Source organism: Salvia miltiorrhiza, chromosome 6 (assembly GCF_028751815.1).
Source record: "Salvia miltiorrhiza cultivar Shanhuang (shh) chromosome 6, IMPLAD_Smil_shh, whole genome shotgun sequence".
NCBI classification, from domain to species: domain Eukaryota; kingdom Viridiplantae; phylum Streptophyta; class Magnoliopsida; order Lamiales; family Lamiaceae; genus Salvia; species Salvia miltiorrhiza.
This window is the reverse complement of record NC_080392.1, coordinates 35138288-35152697: the sequence shown is the minus strand read 5'-3', so window position 1 is coordinate 35152697 and position 14410 is coordinate 35138288. Positions and strand designations below refer to the sequence as shown.

General features: G+C 36.3%; 2 protein-coding genes across 2 annotated transcripts; both read right to left on the bottom strand.

Moving 5' to 3' along the window:
* Positions 1-451: 451 nt before the first annotated feature.
* Positions 452-7246, bottom strand: LOC130989246 (serine/threonine-protein kinase STY46-like). The gene is made up of 16 exons (XM_057913200.1): positions 6558-7246; positions 6055-6169; positions 5406-5470; positions 5109-5228; positions 4001-4055; positions 3798-3908; positions 3645-3695; positions 3252-3427; positions 3053-3160; positions 2698-2771; positions 2384-2559; positions 1998-2093; positions 1544-1624; positions 1409-1462; positions 1129-1263; positions 452-690 (listed from the first exon to the last, which is right to left on the bottom strand). The coding sequence occupies exons 1-16, from the start codon at positions 6749-6751 to the stop codon at positions 616-618; spliced, it is 1686 nt and encodes a 561-aa protein (XP_057769183.1). The 5' UTR covers positions 6752-7246; the 3' UTR covers positions 452-615.
* Positions 7247-9245: 1999 nt separating this feature from the next.
* On the bottom strand, positions 9246-9653 carry LOC130990821 (uncharacterized). Its single transcript, XM_057915056.1, has one exon. It carries the CDS (start codon positions 9651-9653, stop codon positions 9246-9248), a length of 408 nt encoding a protein of 135 aa, XP_057771039.1.
* Positions 9654-14410: the final 4757 nt, after the last annotated feature.

The following is a 14410-nucleotide window of genomic DNA, read 5'->3' as shown; positions in this document are numbered from 1 at the left end:
GAAACATGAAATACGCAAGCACGAATATGCTGCTGGAAAATCGCAAATCTGCTGAAAACCCGCACAGGAAAGTATCAGCCAAAGTGTCAAACACTGTTTGGTACTTTGCTTGTAATCGTATATGAACATCCTGATACTGCTGGTACATTGTCTACATAATGACAATCAACATGATTTGAATATGACCACTACTCAACACATGGTAATCGAATTTTTGCAATTCAAAAGGATATTACCTACATACTAAACAATGATTCGTCACTTTATTTCACTTGCTAGGATTAAAAACATTATGCATAACTTTTGATACATATCCAATCATTTCAAATTAATTTTGAATTTTACTTAAACTCTAGATGAACTTTCAATCCTAGTAGCAAATATTTATACACTTGATATTCATGAAAAAAAATTCTCACAGCAAAATTAATAAGCATTGCAAAAAGTAAACTGGAGAGGATGCAAACGCAGCACAACCTTAAAACAAAGGGATACTGTACAATGCAAATAGAATAAATGGACTATAGGGGCTGCAATTAACCCTAAAATTGGTGGTGAGTATTAATATCCCTAAATTAAAAAATTTCTTCCTTTTATTGAATAATCTGTTGTTATTCAGTGATGTCCGCGTCTTAAGGCCGAAAAGAAGCCGGATTTCTCCTTTCGTTTGTCGTCCCCATCGTCTCCAACCTGTTATAGACAGGCATCACATTAGCATTGAATATGGAATGCATTTGTTCTTCAAGAAAAAGTTATTAATACGATAGAAGCAAAGGTTCTCACAGTAAGTTGAATAACATAGTTAGCTCACAAAGCACGCATGATTACGGTGTAATTTGTAAACGAGCTAAAATAATGTCTTTAGCCATACTCCCTCTACCCCCGAATTAAGTGTCCGATTCGGATATAAAACTTGTCCCGAATGTATTTCACAATTGCCAAGGAAAATTCATGTCAAACTTTCAATTTTACTTTGTGGTTCGTTTCTTCGTAGATTTTTTGAGGAAGGGACGCATATTCGGGGATGGAGAGGGAGTAAATAAGTTAATTTGGTAATATAGCAAGATGAAGAAATAACTTTTAGATAGAGGAGGTATGAGGTGATCATTAAACAGAAGACAGCAATACCTCCTTGGCAATTTTCTGCGAGATCTCCATTACTTCAGAAAAGTCAGGTCTTAACGCTGGATCTTGCTGCCAGCATTTCTCGAGCAGCTCGGCAAGCTTTGGGTGAGTGTTCTTGGGAATAGTTGGCCTAAGACCCTAAAACGCCAAACGAATGGAACTGGTTTAGAGTTTATTACAACATTTAACTTTTCATGGGGTATGTAAAGAGAATTCATCTTTGCTCTCAACCCGAGCGTGCATAATAAAAAAAACCAACTGCATAGCAGAGTAGAAGCTTTACCTTTTGGACCACTCCAACAGCTGCTTGTAAAGGAGTCAAGTACTCATAGGGGATCTGACAAACAAAAAACAAAAACATTAACTAATTGTTGTCTAGAAGAATTAAGACAAAACAAATAGAGAACTGAAGAAGTACCTTTCCCGTCAGCAGTTCCCACAAAACCACCCCGAAGCTGAAGACATCTGCCTTATGATCATACGGTTTATGTTCAATCACCTTTAAGAGAATAGCACTTGTGAGCAAATCAAGATTAACTGCGATAAGAACCAGCAGGAAGAAACTGCATTCTAAAAAGGAAAATGATGGACTAGAAGAGGAAATGCAAAGAACATCTTGATGCTTAGTTCGAACTACTATGTTCAGCTCCAGAGGTCTTCTTTTCAAACCCGAATAAAACGGCGTAAAATCTTTTGTTTGAACTTATGTTAAAAGTGAAATCAAATATAACAGCCAAGTATGAGAATCTTCAGAACTGGTAAGATAAAAATACAACATATAATAATGACAGTCACAGTTATAACTCAAAGAATAAAATCTGCATAAGGCGCATTACATCTCCTAAATTCTGATTTAGTTCAAAGAGGCATACCTCAGGAGCCATCCACCTATATGTCCCAGTTTCAGCGGTCATAACACCTGATTGTGATTTCACTCTGGCTACCCCAAAATCAGCCACCTTAACAACCTGCAGATAAATACATCTGAGATCTTCTAAACTACCAAAGCTATAATAGTTTGTGTAGAAGACTAGAAGTTAAAAATGGCAGATAAGGTGGTGTATAAAAAAAAAATATATTGTATCTTCTGTTCTGCCCAGAATATCAAGAACTTTGTTTCCAAAATTTACAACACTCACATAAAACCAAAGCCAAAACCCACATTTTGTCTACACATGGATAACTATTAAATTTGACAGATTGGGGGGGAGGGGGGGATAGATTAAAGCAGACTCAATTTGTTAGAAATAATGCTTACTTCATTTTCATCCATCAAAAGATTTGCGGCCTTCAGGTCCCTGTGAATGATATTATTCTGATGCAAATAGTTCATGCCCTTTGATACGTCGATAGCTACTTTCAGTAAAGCTGGGAGCTTAAAAGTACCCTTTTGCTTGTGTAAATAATCATAAACACTCCCTCCACACATGTATTCTGCAATCAAACAAACATAAAACTTACCCTGATTTGCTATTTACATCATTACGAAAAAGACACAGAGACAGAGTCCTCTTAGTAGTTCAAACCAAAACTCTACATTTTTCAGGCCAGGGTACTTTGTCTGACACGTACCTGTCACTATGCACAAGTTAGGAGGTCTCGTGCATGCTCCTATGAACTGCACAACATTTTTGTGTCGTACTTTTCTGCAAGTAGCATATACTAATCAATAAAAACAAGGGAATAATAAGATAGTAGGCCGGTTAAGAAATCTTCCCACAATAATAAGCTAACTTTAAGATAGATGCTAGTATTAAGTTTAAAAGGTTGAAGTAATAGCAAAAATGATGCACCAACAAAATAGACTTGAATGAAAAAACTATGTCACAAATGACCATTACAAAATGAATATTCAACAAAAAATTATTGTTAAAGGATGTCCAGTATAGCTGGTCACCAATTTATCAATAAATATACTCTGACGAACCTCATTATATATACTTCCTGGGCAAACTCCTTTTGTAGTTCAGTATTCAATCGCTCTGTTTTGAGAATTTTGATTGCTACTTCCTGACTGCAGTAAGTACCTTTATATCTGAAGAAAGAAAAGGTTGTTTTATGCATTTTTGCTAATTAGAAAACTCAACTGCAGCCATAAGTTTAAAAGTAACAGCCCCGGTACTCACAGATCACCATAAGATCCAGATGCTATCTTGGACTCAAATTTCAAGAGCTGAGGATCAATTTCCCAGACGTCAGTACCATCATTAGGAATTGTCAGATGCTCAGATTCACTTTTAATCGCTAGTGGATCAATTTCGCTGAGAGAAGGCAGATTATGCGTATTTGGCCATGAATTTTTCTGCATCAAATACGAATCATCCATGACAATGCAAATCTATAGTAAGAATGTAAGATTTTCAAGGATTGTAAGATTCCATCAGGTATTGTCATCACATAACAAAAAAACATGCATAAAGGTGACAAACCAACAAAAACTATTGTAGACCGACCAATCATGTGCAGGAAACCTAATCATAATCCCAACTGCCTCAATCAAGGAGAATAATGCACAGTACCTCAATCTTGTAAACTTCTTTTTCCAAAGCAGTCCGGAGTTGCTCAACTTCCTGAAAAATTAAGAAAGTCAGGGGCAACCCAAAAGGCGAATAGCCAAAGAAATTGAAACAACCCATACAACGGCAAAAATGACAAAATTAAAATGTAGTTACCTCAAAGGGCCATCCATCAACAACAAAGACATCCAGCGAATAGCCATCCACTGTAGAAAAGGCATGTGCTTCTTGGATGTTCAGACCAATTTCAGCTAATAAAGAAGTCAACTGCAATACCCATCATTGAAGAGTTTACTTCATGTTGAATATGTTTCATGTGACCCATATAGCATGGTCAAATGGACAGGTGCACTAATTACCTGACTGAGAAGCTTCGGTTTGTCATCGGCTGAAAAGGTAATCTCATGCATGGCCCTGCATTGACATTTATGGGAAAAATAAGCTTCATGACATGCATTTCCACAATGAACTTGTTTTCATCAAACATTACAACTTGTTAAACAAAACAGTTGAGCGGTGAAGAACACAACAAAAATTCCAAAAAGATACATTTGTCACACATTAAACCTGTGTTTGATTCAAGCCTGGGATTGCAATTATTAAATTCGAATACAAAAAGCCATATGTGTTATATAGTTCTACTTTGGTTGATTGACATGATAATCCAACCTCTATTTTTTAAATATGTCCAATTCAGTTATGTTCCTCCCAATACAACAAACTCAAAGTTACATTTATAACCTCATTGCAATTAGGGGTACCAAGGACCAGTAATTTAGGGATCCAGGGATTTCTTTTTCTCATATTGGATCGACCACTTCTTTCATGTTTTGTGCTAATCAAGCAGACGCATTTCTGCCCAAAATACTTAAAATACATCAAAGTGAGAGATTATGATCCCACTGTGAGTCCCTACCATTTAATTGGATTTCAAGGAACATACCACTTCAAAGCTTATTTTAGAGTAAAAAAAGAATAAAAGTCAAACCCAACTTCGTCAGTCAAAGTTTGGCAATGCATTTCACCTAAATTTTCCATAAAAATAAAATTAGTCCTTGAAAATTGCCTCCGTTTTCACCGGATAATCAAGGATATCAACACCTGTTTCCATTATATTTTTACAAAATCCAGAGAAAACTCCCCCTATCCCAACAGCTAAGCCAAAGAAAAGGGAGATCAACTAGTTTATTACTCTAACACAAGAATGTATAAGTGAGAGAAGATTGTTCCCAGAAGGAATAAAAAGTTTTGTGCTCCGAAAAAAATGGCTGATGGACCAACTACTCTTTGTGGGCCCAAAAAAGTCAACCAAACTACACAATGGGTGGGATGTGGAATATAATCACTTGAATTGGATCCAACCAATAGTAGCCTAAAGATTGAAAGCAACAAGTCATATATGAAGGCAACTAAGTATAAAAATAATGCTAGGAAACATGTCAAGATCAGATCACCTATATAGTATACCTGGGAAGCTTGGTACCAGCCTCTATGACACTATCCCCATCTTGAACTTCAGATTTATTTACTTCGAGTGCAAGAGCTTCAAGATTAGGAGAAGAACCAAAGGCAGGTGGGGGATGGATGCTGGATGAAAAATAGGGTAGTAAATATTCACGGATTCAATAAAGCTTCACAAACTACATAGAACTGAGTACTGAATAAAATATTTTAATGATGAAAGAGATAATGACAAACTGAAACTGTTAATACATGAGCCACCATGACAGTCAATTTTATATTTCAAAGAGACGCTGGCTACACCTTCCCCTTCTTGGTGAATGTGAATGTACTGAATCTCCAGAATTCCCATCAAATAGAGGCACAACCTGCGCAGGATTAAACTACAGTTAGCATATAAAATGAGAACACAACATACATTTAGTATATAGATGAAAACACAATAGCAGCTGGGATACATTCATAATTCAACCATCTTTCAATTTCCAAACCTCACAATATACCAATTGCTAGCGCATGAAAACAACAGTCTCGCTTCTAAAATTCAACTTAAAACCTTTGAATAACCAATCAAACTAGAACCTCTGGCATGTGGCCATCACTGTAAGGGTAAAACCATACGCTCCTTAGAAGTATAATATAAATTGTAAAAGGAAAAAAAGCACTGGGATTCTGGTGAAATCAGCTAGAATTCACTTTTCTGTTACTCTGAAGATCCAATTTGTAGTCTCCACTTTCCATCAATCAGCTCAAGATGACTATTATATCTTCGTGAAGAAACAGTTCTCACAAGGCACAAGTACTGTCATTTACACAAACTATCTTGCTTCCAAGTTGAGTTTGGAGATAGTATTATTAGCCTAACGATCAGCAGATGCCACATGGATAAATACAGAACATCAAACAATAACATATCAGGATTACAGATGGAAGCAGAACAGTAATAGTTCACCTGCACAAGCCGAACTTCAAAAACTGGCCTATTAGCAGGATCACGAGCCAGATGCAGTAAACGCTTGTGCGTCAGAACATCTTCTGCTCTCTCAACGTTCACATCCATTGCATACCTTCGATGCAGGGACATAGAAACTCAGTCACAGAGTTAACAAACCGAATCGCTGCAGAACGACACATATTTAGAGAAATAACAAAAATCCTTGACATGCAGCACCGCCATAGTTGATTTTAAAGTACACTGATTCGATTACAGCAATATGCTTACAGTCTTACACCGTAACAACACGTTCAAACTATCAAAAGCAGAACACATCTTTCCAAATGGTAAATCACCGCCCAAATCCGTGAATCCAAACAAGACGTACAAAAATATCGCAATAAATAAAAAAGAAGGAAAGAAATGAAAGGAAAAGACAAACTACACCGATGCAGTATAACAACAACGTTAAGCCCGTGACGGGGTAGGTTATAAATTTTTTACGAAGAGTAAAGGGAAACCTGGCCGGGAGGCGATTGAAATGCGCCCAAAGCTGATCATCGAAGGCCGGCTCCTGCGCCTCCGGATGATCGGATTCCTTCAGCCGCCGCAAAACCTCATTGTAAACCTCCACTTTCTTCCGCTGCTGGCGGCTCTTCGCCGCCGAAGATTCCACCACCCTACTTCCACAACTCTCGTTATCTTCCATCACCATTTGAGATTCTGAATTCGTGATGCTTTTTGCACAAATCACAACCACAAACGCCTTGATTTTTCTCTAAATTTCGATCCAACGGCTTTTACGGTTCACGTAAAGTGAGATTTCTATCACGCACGTAGTTGATGTAGATTTCAGATGGCGAAATTCCTGTAAACATATTAGCGCCCCACTGGTAAATAGGATAATTGGTAAAATGAGAGAACTCTTCGGATGAATCTCACTAATGTGGATTTGAGATTTTTATTTTGATTTCTGAATTGGATCCGCTCTTCCATCCATATCCTTGTCTCTCTTTTCTCTCTCTCTCTCTCTCTCTCTCTCTCTCTCTCGCCTTCCTCTCTGTCTGGATTCTGAAAGAGTAAAATAAAATATTTGGGGAACTCTGGTTTCCGGATTTGCTTTGGGTTTTTTGGTTTTTAATAGTGGGGTATATATATAAATTGGGAAAAAATACGTCTAGGTCTAGCGAGTTTAGGTTTATTGCCCCCAAATTATAATGTCAGGTATACACAAATTTTCATAAATTTCTAATTTTACATACTGATTTACAATTTTATATTAAAATATATGTTTTTTTATTATTATTTTATACAAGACGGATATTTTCAGCTATTAAATATTGAGGTGGATTTTTTTATTTTATTTGTTTGCATGAGACCTATATTTTCATAATTAAATGTTGTGGTGGAAGTAAAAATTGTCCACATGACTGAAATAAAAGTCTTTTTACATGGCGCAACTTGATACTCCTGTCGTCCCAATTTAATAGGTCACAAGACATAGACACGAATATTAAAAAATAAATAATTTATAATAAATAAAGAGAGATAAAGTAACTTTTATTGAGGATATATTTGTCCAAAAAGTAGGAGAGATACAAATAAGAAAAAATATAATTATGTGTGAGATACAATTGCATTTTGTGTAAATAATTTGTGAAAATATTTATTATATATTGACTTTCTATTTTATGAAGTAACCTATTGATTGGAACGTCTAAATAAAGGAAACATGACCTGAATTGGGAATGATGGAGCATTAGGTAGATATATATTTTTTACATACAATGAATACTTTCAACGAATGAATTGTGAGATGGATGTCGGAACTTTCTATTAAAATGAATTTTATTGAAACCAAAAAAAGGAAAAAAGAAAGAGCGAAGACAGAGAGAGCGAACCACCTAAAAACCTATGCTAAAAAACCAAGCAAAGGGTCAGGCTTCATTAAAACCTGCTTAATGAAAACCCAAAGTGTAAGACATCAAGCAGGAAAAAGAGTGTCTGTCTAAAAACAACCAAAAACGAAGACACGTAAAGATAGCTTCCAAGCTTCGGACTAACCATCACCCATAAACTATCAACACAAACAGACCCGCTCAACCAAAGATTGAAGCAGCGGCAGAGCTTCGGACTAACCATCACCCTATCACAACTCCAACCCTTAGCAAGCGGCCACGGCCAGAGGCCATACAAGACCAACAGCAAAGTCAAAGGACACAGCCACCAGGAGTGGCCAAGCCACGCCCCAAAAGACCGAAACCTGCTGAGCACACCCTCCAAGTGTTTGAAAAAAAATGGCAGCAAACCCATCCACGCACCGATCCCTGCTGAGCACGCCCTCCAAGTGTTTGATCAAAAAGCCAATAGCAATCTCAGCAGCAACACTGAGTAGCAAGCAAGCACAACACAAGAGGAGAAAATTCATTGATGAGTATCATCATTCAACGAGGACTTCTCCTCATTCTCCACCTCATCGGCCCAATTCTTGATAGCCATATTCGACATGGTACGCAGATTCGGGGTAGAACTAGACTCCACCACAAAGTCCCGCATCTGCCTCCCCCAGCATGAGCAACGCTTAACTGCTCATTCACAATATCAATTCCAAGTTTTTTCTGTCGAGCTTTTCCTGCCTCAGGAACCGGTCGCCCTCTCCCCTTCGGCTTTGAGATATTATCCTTAATGTGAAGTCCCACGTTAGCCGATTTAATATTGGAGCGAAGAATACACTTAACAGGCTGCTGCAACACAACATTCATTTTAGCTTGAAATTTTTTAGCCTCCAACTGCTTCGAAGCCGAGAGCTTTTCCTTTTTCGAAACCCAAGCAAGCTCATCATTTACAAGATTCGAAACCGCGTCCACAAAATGAGTTTCGGTCATTGTGCTCTTCTTATCGATAATCTCACCATTCTCATTAACCTTCGGGCTCTTCCCCGAGATAAACTCGCAATTCTCAGAAAGCTTAGGAGCTTCCCTGTCCTGCTCATCTTCCTCAGAGTCATCATCTTCCTCAATAGTTTCCACATCAAAGTGATAATTAATATGTGCATTATAATATCCAGAGGGCGTCCTCTGGTCCTTAGCAAACACACCAGCCCCCATCTTAACTTCATCACTAGTCGAACCATCAAAAGCATTATCCACCTTCTCAGGAACCCCGACCATATCATCTTCGTTATTATTTTCCTTGTGATCACTCACCACCTACTTCATTGGTTTAGTACTCGCATTCTCATCCGGTATCTTCGCTAAAGCGGCAAACGAGTTTTTAGTATGAAGATTCTCCGCCTTCTTCCAGATCGTCTGTGGCTTGACAAAATTACCTGACCTATTCAATTTTGGACCTCCAGCAATAGAGATTTTGAGTTCAGCATTTAAGGTCGCATCATTCTTTTGAATCAGATTATCCTTCTTAGAATCATCGATCTTTTGCCGACATTTATCAGAGGAGTGTCCCACTTTCATGCAGATGCCACAGAAATACGGTAAGTTCTCATAAACAAACTCGATTTCAAACAATGAGGAACCTTTATTAACAATCAAGTTATAGACGATATCTTTTGTCACGTCCATCTCGATGAGAACTCTTGCGAAATGCCCCACAACGCCCATAAACGTCGTTTCATCGATCTTGATGGGGGTCCCCACCACACGTGAAATCCCCGAGATAATCTCCGGATGCCAAATTTCGTGTGGGAGAATAAATACGCAGCCAGACTTGCGACAGAGAAGCCGTCTCCTTGTAAGGATTAAAGAGCGGAGTCCATTCCCTAATTTTCATAATTCCAGTTTTCAATTTCCAAAAGGGCTTGGATTTAGCCTGCATCGTATCACTTTCGCCAGAGAAACGCAGAGTAAAAAACCATTTGCCAAGCGGAATAATCTGCCAGGGTACTGAAACTGCCCAAAGAGTTTGCAATTCATTCTTGATATCGTCAGCAAAACGGGGAGAATCTCCTTTCTGTAATAACAACCGCCCATGAACCACAAATTTAAAACGTTGAAGTTGTTGGTTATAGAGCTCATCAGGGATGTCAAAGTGCGGGATATTGTTCTTCAGAAATGGATGCAGCGAGCAGTAGTCTTGAGCCAGAACATCTTGGGGTTTCGAGGCAACCCTATTAAATTCTGAAGCATATGAAACCCTAGTATGGTTAGGGGTTTGCGTTTTCAGTAGTGACCTTCTGTTGGATATCTTCTGATTGTCTATGGTCTAGGAAAGTAAACTTCCCCAAATTCGGCAGCTTCTCCTCAAGAGGCTTTACTCTCCCAACAACATTCGGACATGAGGGGGACGACGCCTTCAACGCAAAATTATTCGAGACTTGCGAAAAGTCTCTATTTAGATTGAGAGAAGACGAGGCTATAGCAAAAAACGGGACGCCGACAAAAGGTTCGGCTGCAATCAACGACAGCGAAAGTAAACCCTAGCAGCAGCGGCTGTGAAGGTTTTCATGTTTTTTTTTTTTTCAAATAGAGCATAGGTATCCTACTCACTAAGTTGTCTTTAGTCGTAACTATCATCGGATGTTGGAACTTTCTATGTGACTGAAATAAAAATATTTTTGAACAATTAGCTCGACATTAGGTAGATTGTATACATAAATACAAAAATATATCAACGAAACAATAAAAAGTGAGATATGCAATCATAAAAATCGGTGTTCATATTTATTTTAGCACTTTCTATGGCTGCATATCTTTTTTATTGATTTGTTAATATATTTTCGTGTTATTGTATTATAAAGTATCTAATATGCAATTACGTTATTTAGGATAGGGGTGTGCATTCGGTTATTTGGTCCAATTTTTGCCAAAATCAAACCAAACCAAATTTATGTTTGATTATATATTTATATAAACCGAATTAACCGAATAAACCAAATCAAATTAACCGAAAAATTTTAAAATTAAAACCAAACTGAACCGAAAAATCAAATTAATCCAAAAAAAATTGAAAAAATTGAAAAATTCGGAGAAAAAAATGATTTTTTTTTAATAAAATAACAAAATTGCTCAAAATTAGATTATATATTTTATCATTATCCATCATTCATTTTAAGAACATATAATTAAAATATTATAATTAGGGTTAGACTACAAGTTAGATATTAGAAAATTATAATTAAAATATTATATATATATATATAATATAATTAGGTTTTTTGATTTTGTTCGGTTTAAAAAATTCAAACTGAACTGAATCGAAAAATCGAGCCATATTTTAAAATTTCGATTTGAATCGATCTGATTATTCGGTTTCGGATTTTTTGCTCACTCCTAATTTAGGAAGACTTTCATTTAAATTATGTCGAAGTTTCGATTTCCACATCAGTATTTACTCACTTAAAATATTCATTGTGTGCAAAACAAATAAAAATAAATGAAAGTTTTATTTCAAAAAAACGTGTAAACTATTTTGTGAGTGTGTTTTATCTTTTATGTAAGAGTTCGTCATTTGTGGAATTAACGGTCTTGTAATGACTTTTTATGCAAGTGCCATTTTTTCGTGACTCGTCAATGCACGTAAGACTTTTTTTTCCGTTGGAGGGCAAAGTCAGATAATATTATTACGATAAATCCTCAAAAATAATATCCCTAATTAAAATGGGAAAATTAGTGGTCCAATACACTGACTTAATTTCATACTCCATGTTCGATTTAGAAATACAAAGATTACAATAACTCGTACACATATAGCTGATTTGTACTAACTTTTATCTGACTTTGCATGATTCGAGATAATTATCCAATTACTTTTTTAAGTTTAATGTTGATTAAGCGACTATTTAATTATAATTATTCAGGTGGTGGTGGTGGTAACTGTTTCTACTTATTATTCAATTTAGAGAATAATGTTGTCGACAAATCGGAATTAACGGGAATTAGGGTGAATTTCAACGGAGTGTGCCATTATGAAATGATTAATGTTTTATACTCAATTGTAATTTGTACAAATGCAATCTAACATCAAAATTTAATATTATTTACTTAGGAAAGCGAGTTATTTAATGATAGTTTCTGTGTTGTCAGTACATGCACAGTGTATCTACAAGGATCCGAGTCATCGATGGTGGCAGTTTTGTAATATCAATACAAATTAATGTGTGATCATTCAAATTAGGGTTAAAGTGCAGATCCACCTCTGAAATGATCAAATGAACATCCCTAGAACGTTGATCTCCACATTCTCGATCTTGGTGTAAAAACCTTCCTCATAATCTAGAAATAGGATGCAATTAAATCCAGATCTCTAACGTCGTTAAGCGTCTGCTAAACATTTGAGTTTAATTGCACCCTCTACTTAAATAATAAGTCATCGTCCATGACAAGTCTGGTATAGATTGGATGACACAGATTTTAATAAAATATTAAAAAATATGTATAAAGTTAATAAAGGTCTCATTAAAGTTGAATTGTTAGTTATTAATAAATAATTTGAAAAATAATCTTTACAAATATAGTGTGTGAATAAGAGTAAAAGTATAAATGTGTATGTCCTACAATGAAAATACCATATTTATTAGAAATAATGGTGTCAAATGGCCACATTGAAGATGCAAACACAATATTTGGCCACTAATTGAAAAAACACAAATTATGGCCATTAATTAGGCAATATGCCTAATATACCCCTAAATAAAAAAAATATTTTTTTATTCTTTTAATTCTCTGCGCCCTATCTACCCCACCCCCCACCACCCACCACCAAGCCATTTTTTTTTTTACGTAAATCTACATTGATTAAAGTTTCATTTTTCACCGCAAAGGATAATGACTTCAATATGGAAAAAATATTTTGGACCGTGTATGGCATTAATCTCGTAGCACCCAAGTAATTATCTTGTATTCCACATTTATATATACTTGTGTTACATCTTACAAATAAAATAAAAGTATATCCTTAAATTAAATACGTGGAATATTAATTAGAATAATATACGTTAAAATAATTTTGTCATTGAAATACACCATCACAATTCGAACACAAAGTTTAAATAACTATCAACTAGTAAAATTAATTAATTGCACATGTAAGTTTATGTTGTGTAATACGTATAATTAATAAAATTTTAAATATTTTTTATCCTATCAGAAGAAGAAAATAAAATTTAAGATTTGTGAATAAGACTGAAAAAAATGTATAAAGGCTATGATTGTCTTTTAAGTTATGCATTTATTTATTTAGTTAAATTAAATGCCACGCTATTGATGCGTTTAGTATTTACTCGATTTCTAATGAAGCTTCACTTTTGCAATAATATAATAAATAAAGGTTATGTTTGTTCCATCAATTAATTACCAAATGTTTTTTTTTTTTTGAGCAAATTACCAAATGTTTGATATGTCGCTGTTATTATTTGCAATTTTGCAAACCTGTGGTCCGCACGTTGATTGCGAGTGTCTCCACGTGGAAACTCTCCACCGTCGCACTTGTTTTCCAATTTTCGTGTGATCAAATTTATTGTTTAAATCCTCCTACAAAAATACATGTTTCTTTAAATTTATGATAAGACCACGAGATATGATAAATGATTAAATGTGCTTATTTTAGAGCTAGCAGCTATAGAAGCTAACGATATTATACAATTATAAATAAAATTAGGTTGTTGATTAAAATATTATATTTTAAAAAAATTATATAGAGTTAATTACATCAAAACTCATGAACTATACCCCAATTTTCAAACTTTCCATAATTTTTTTTTTATCAGCAATTTCCTTAATTTAACGAATTGAACAATTTTTCCATGTTTTTTTCTCCGATAAAACTCCGAGATGACATAGCTCTCACGTGGCAGTAACGAGCTGACATGTCGCCTACTTGGACTAAAAAATTAACGCATGGAAAACAATTTTTAAAAAAATTCATCATTTTCCCTCCCCCTCCTCCAGGTTCAGTGGACCACCGTTGGAATAAGGTGACCCCTTCTCAAAATCCACCGCCGCTGCCTTCCTTCGGTGAAGAGCCGTCGACCGTCCTCTCTCTCTCTCTCTCCGTCTTGAAGACTCGCCCACACCACTCAGACGTATAGGCGGCGAAGCAGCGGCGAGGACCACCGCCTCCGTCTTTCTCCTTGGCGACGACAAGGCACATCCGCCTCCCTCGATCTCAAACCCGAAGACCCGCCCCTGTCTCGCTTTGATTGACAGCAACAAGCCGCCGTCAGAGCCCTAGTTCCTGACTCAAATTCAAAATCTGGCGAAAAAGTCACCATTGTCGCCTTCGCCAAAATCCTAACCCCCAAAACCCTACCTCATCCGCCTCCGCCATGCCCTGCCTCCCTGCTGATTACGTCAAATTCTGGCAATTTTTTCCCCAAACACCTCCAATTTCCGCCCCATTCCTCCACCAAAGCCCCCACCAT

What these genes read in the sequence shown, in the direction of transcription:
- LOC130989246 (XM_057913200.1), bottom strand. Translation starts at nt 6,751, where the DNA reads ATGGTGATGGAAGATAACGAGAGTTGTGGAAGTAGGGTGGTGGAATCT. An exon ending in AAGAAGTTTACAAGATTGAG is followed by an intron (nt 3,428 to 3,644) that starts GTACTGTGCATT and finishes TATTTGATGCAG; the next exon opens with AAAAATTCATGGCCAAATAC. An exon ending in CAGGAAGTATATATAATGAG is followed by an intron (nt 2,772 to 3,052) that starts GTTCGTCAGAGT and finishes TGCTACTTGCAG; the next exon opens with AAAAGTACGACACAAAAATG.
- LOC130990821 (XM_057915056.1), bottom strand. Translation starts at nt 9,653, where the DNA reads ATGGGCGTTGTGGGGCATTTCGCAAGAGTTCTCATCGAGATGGACGTG.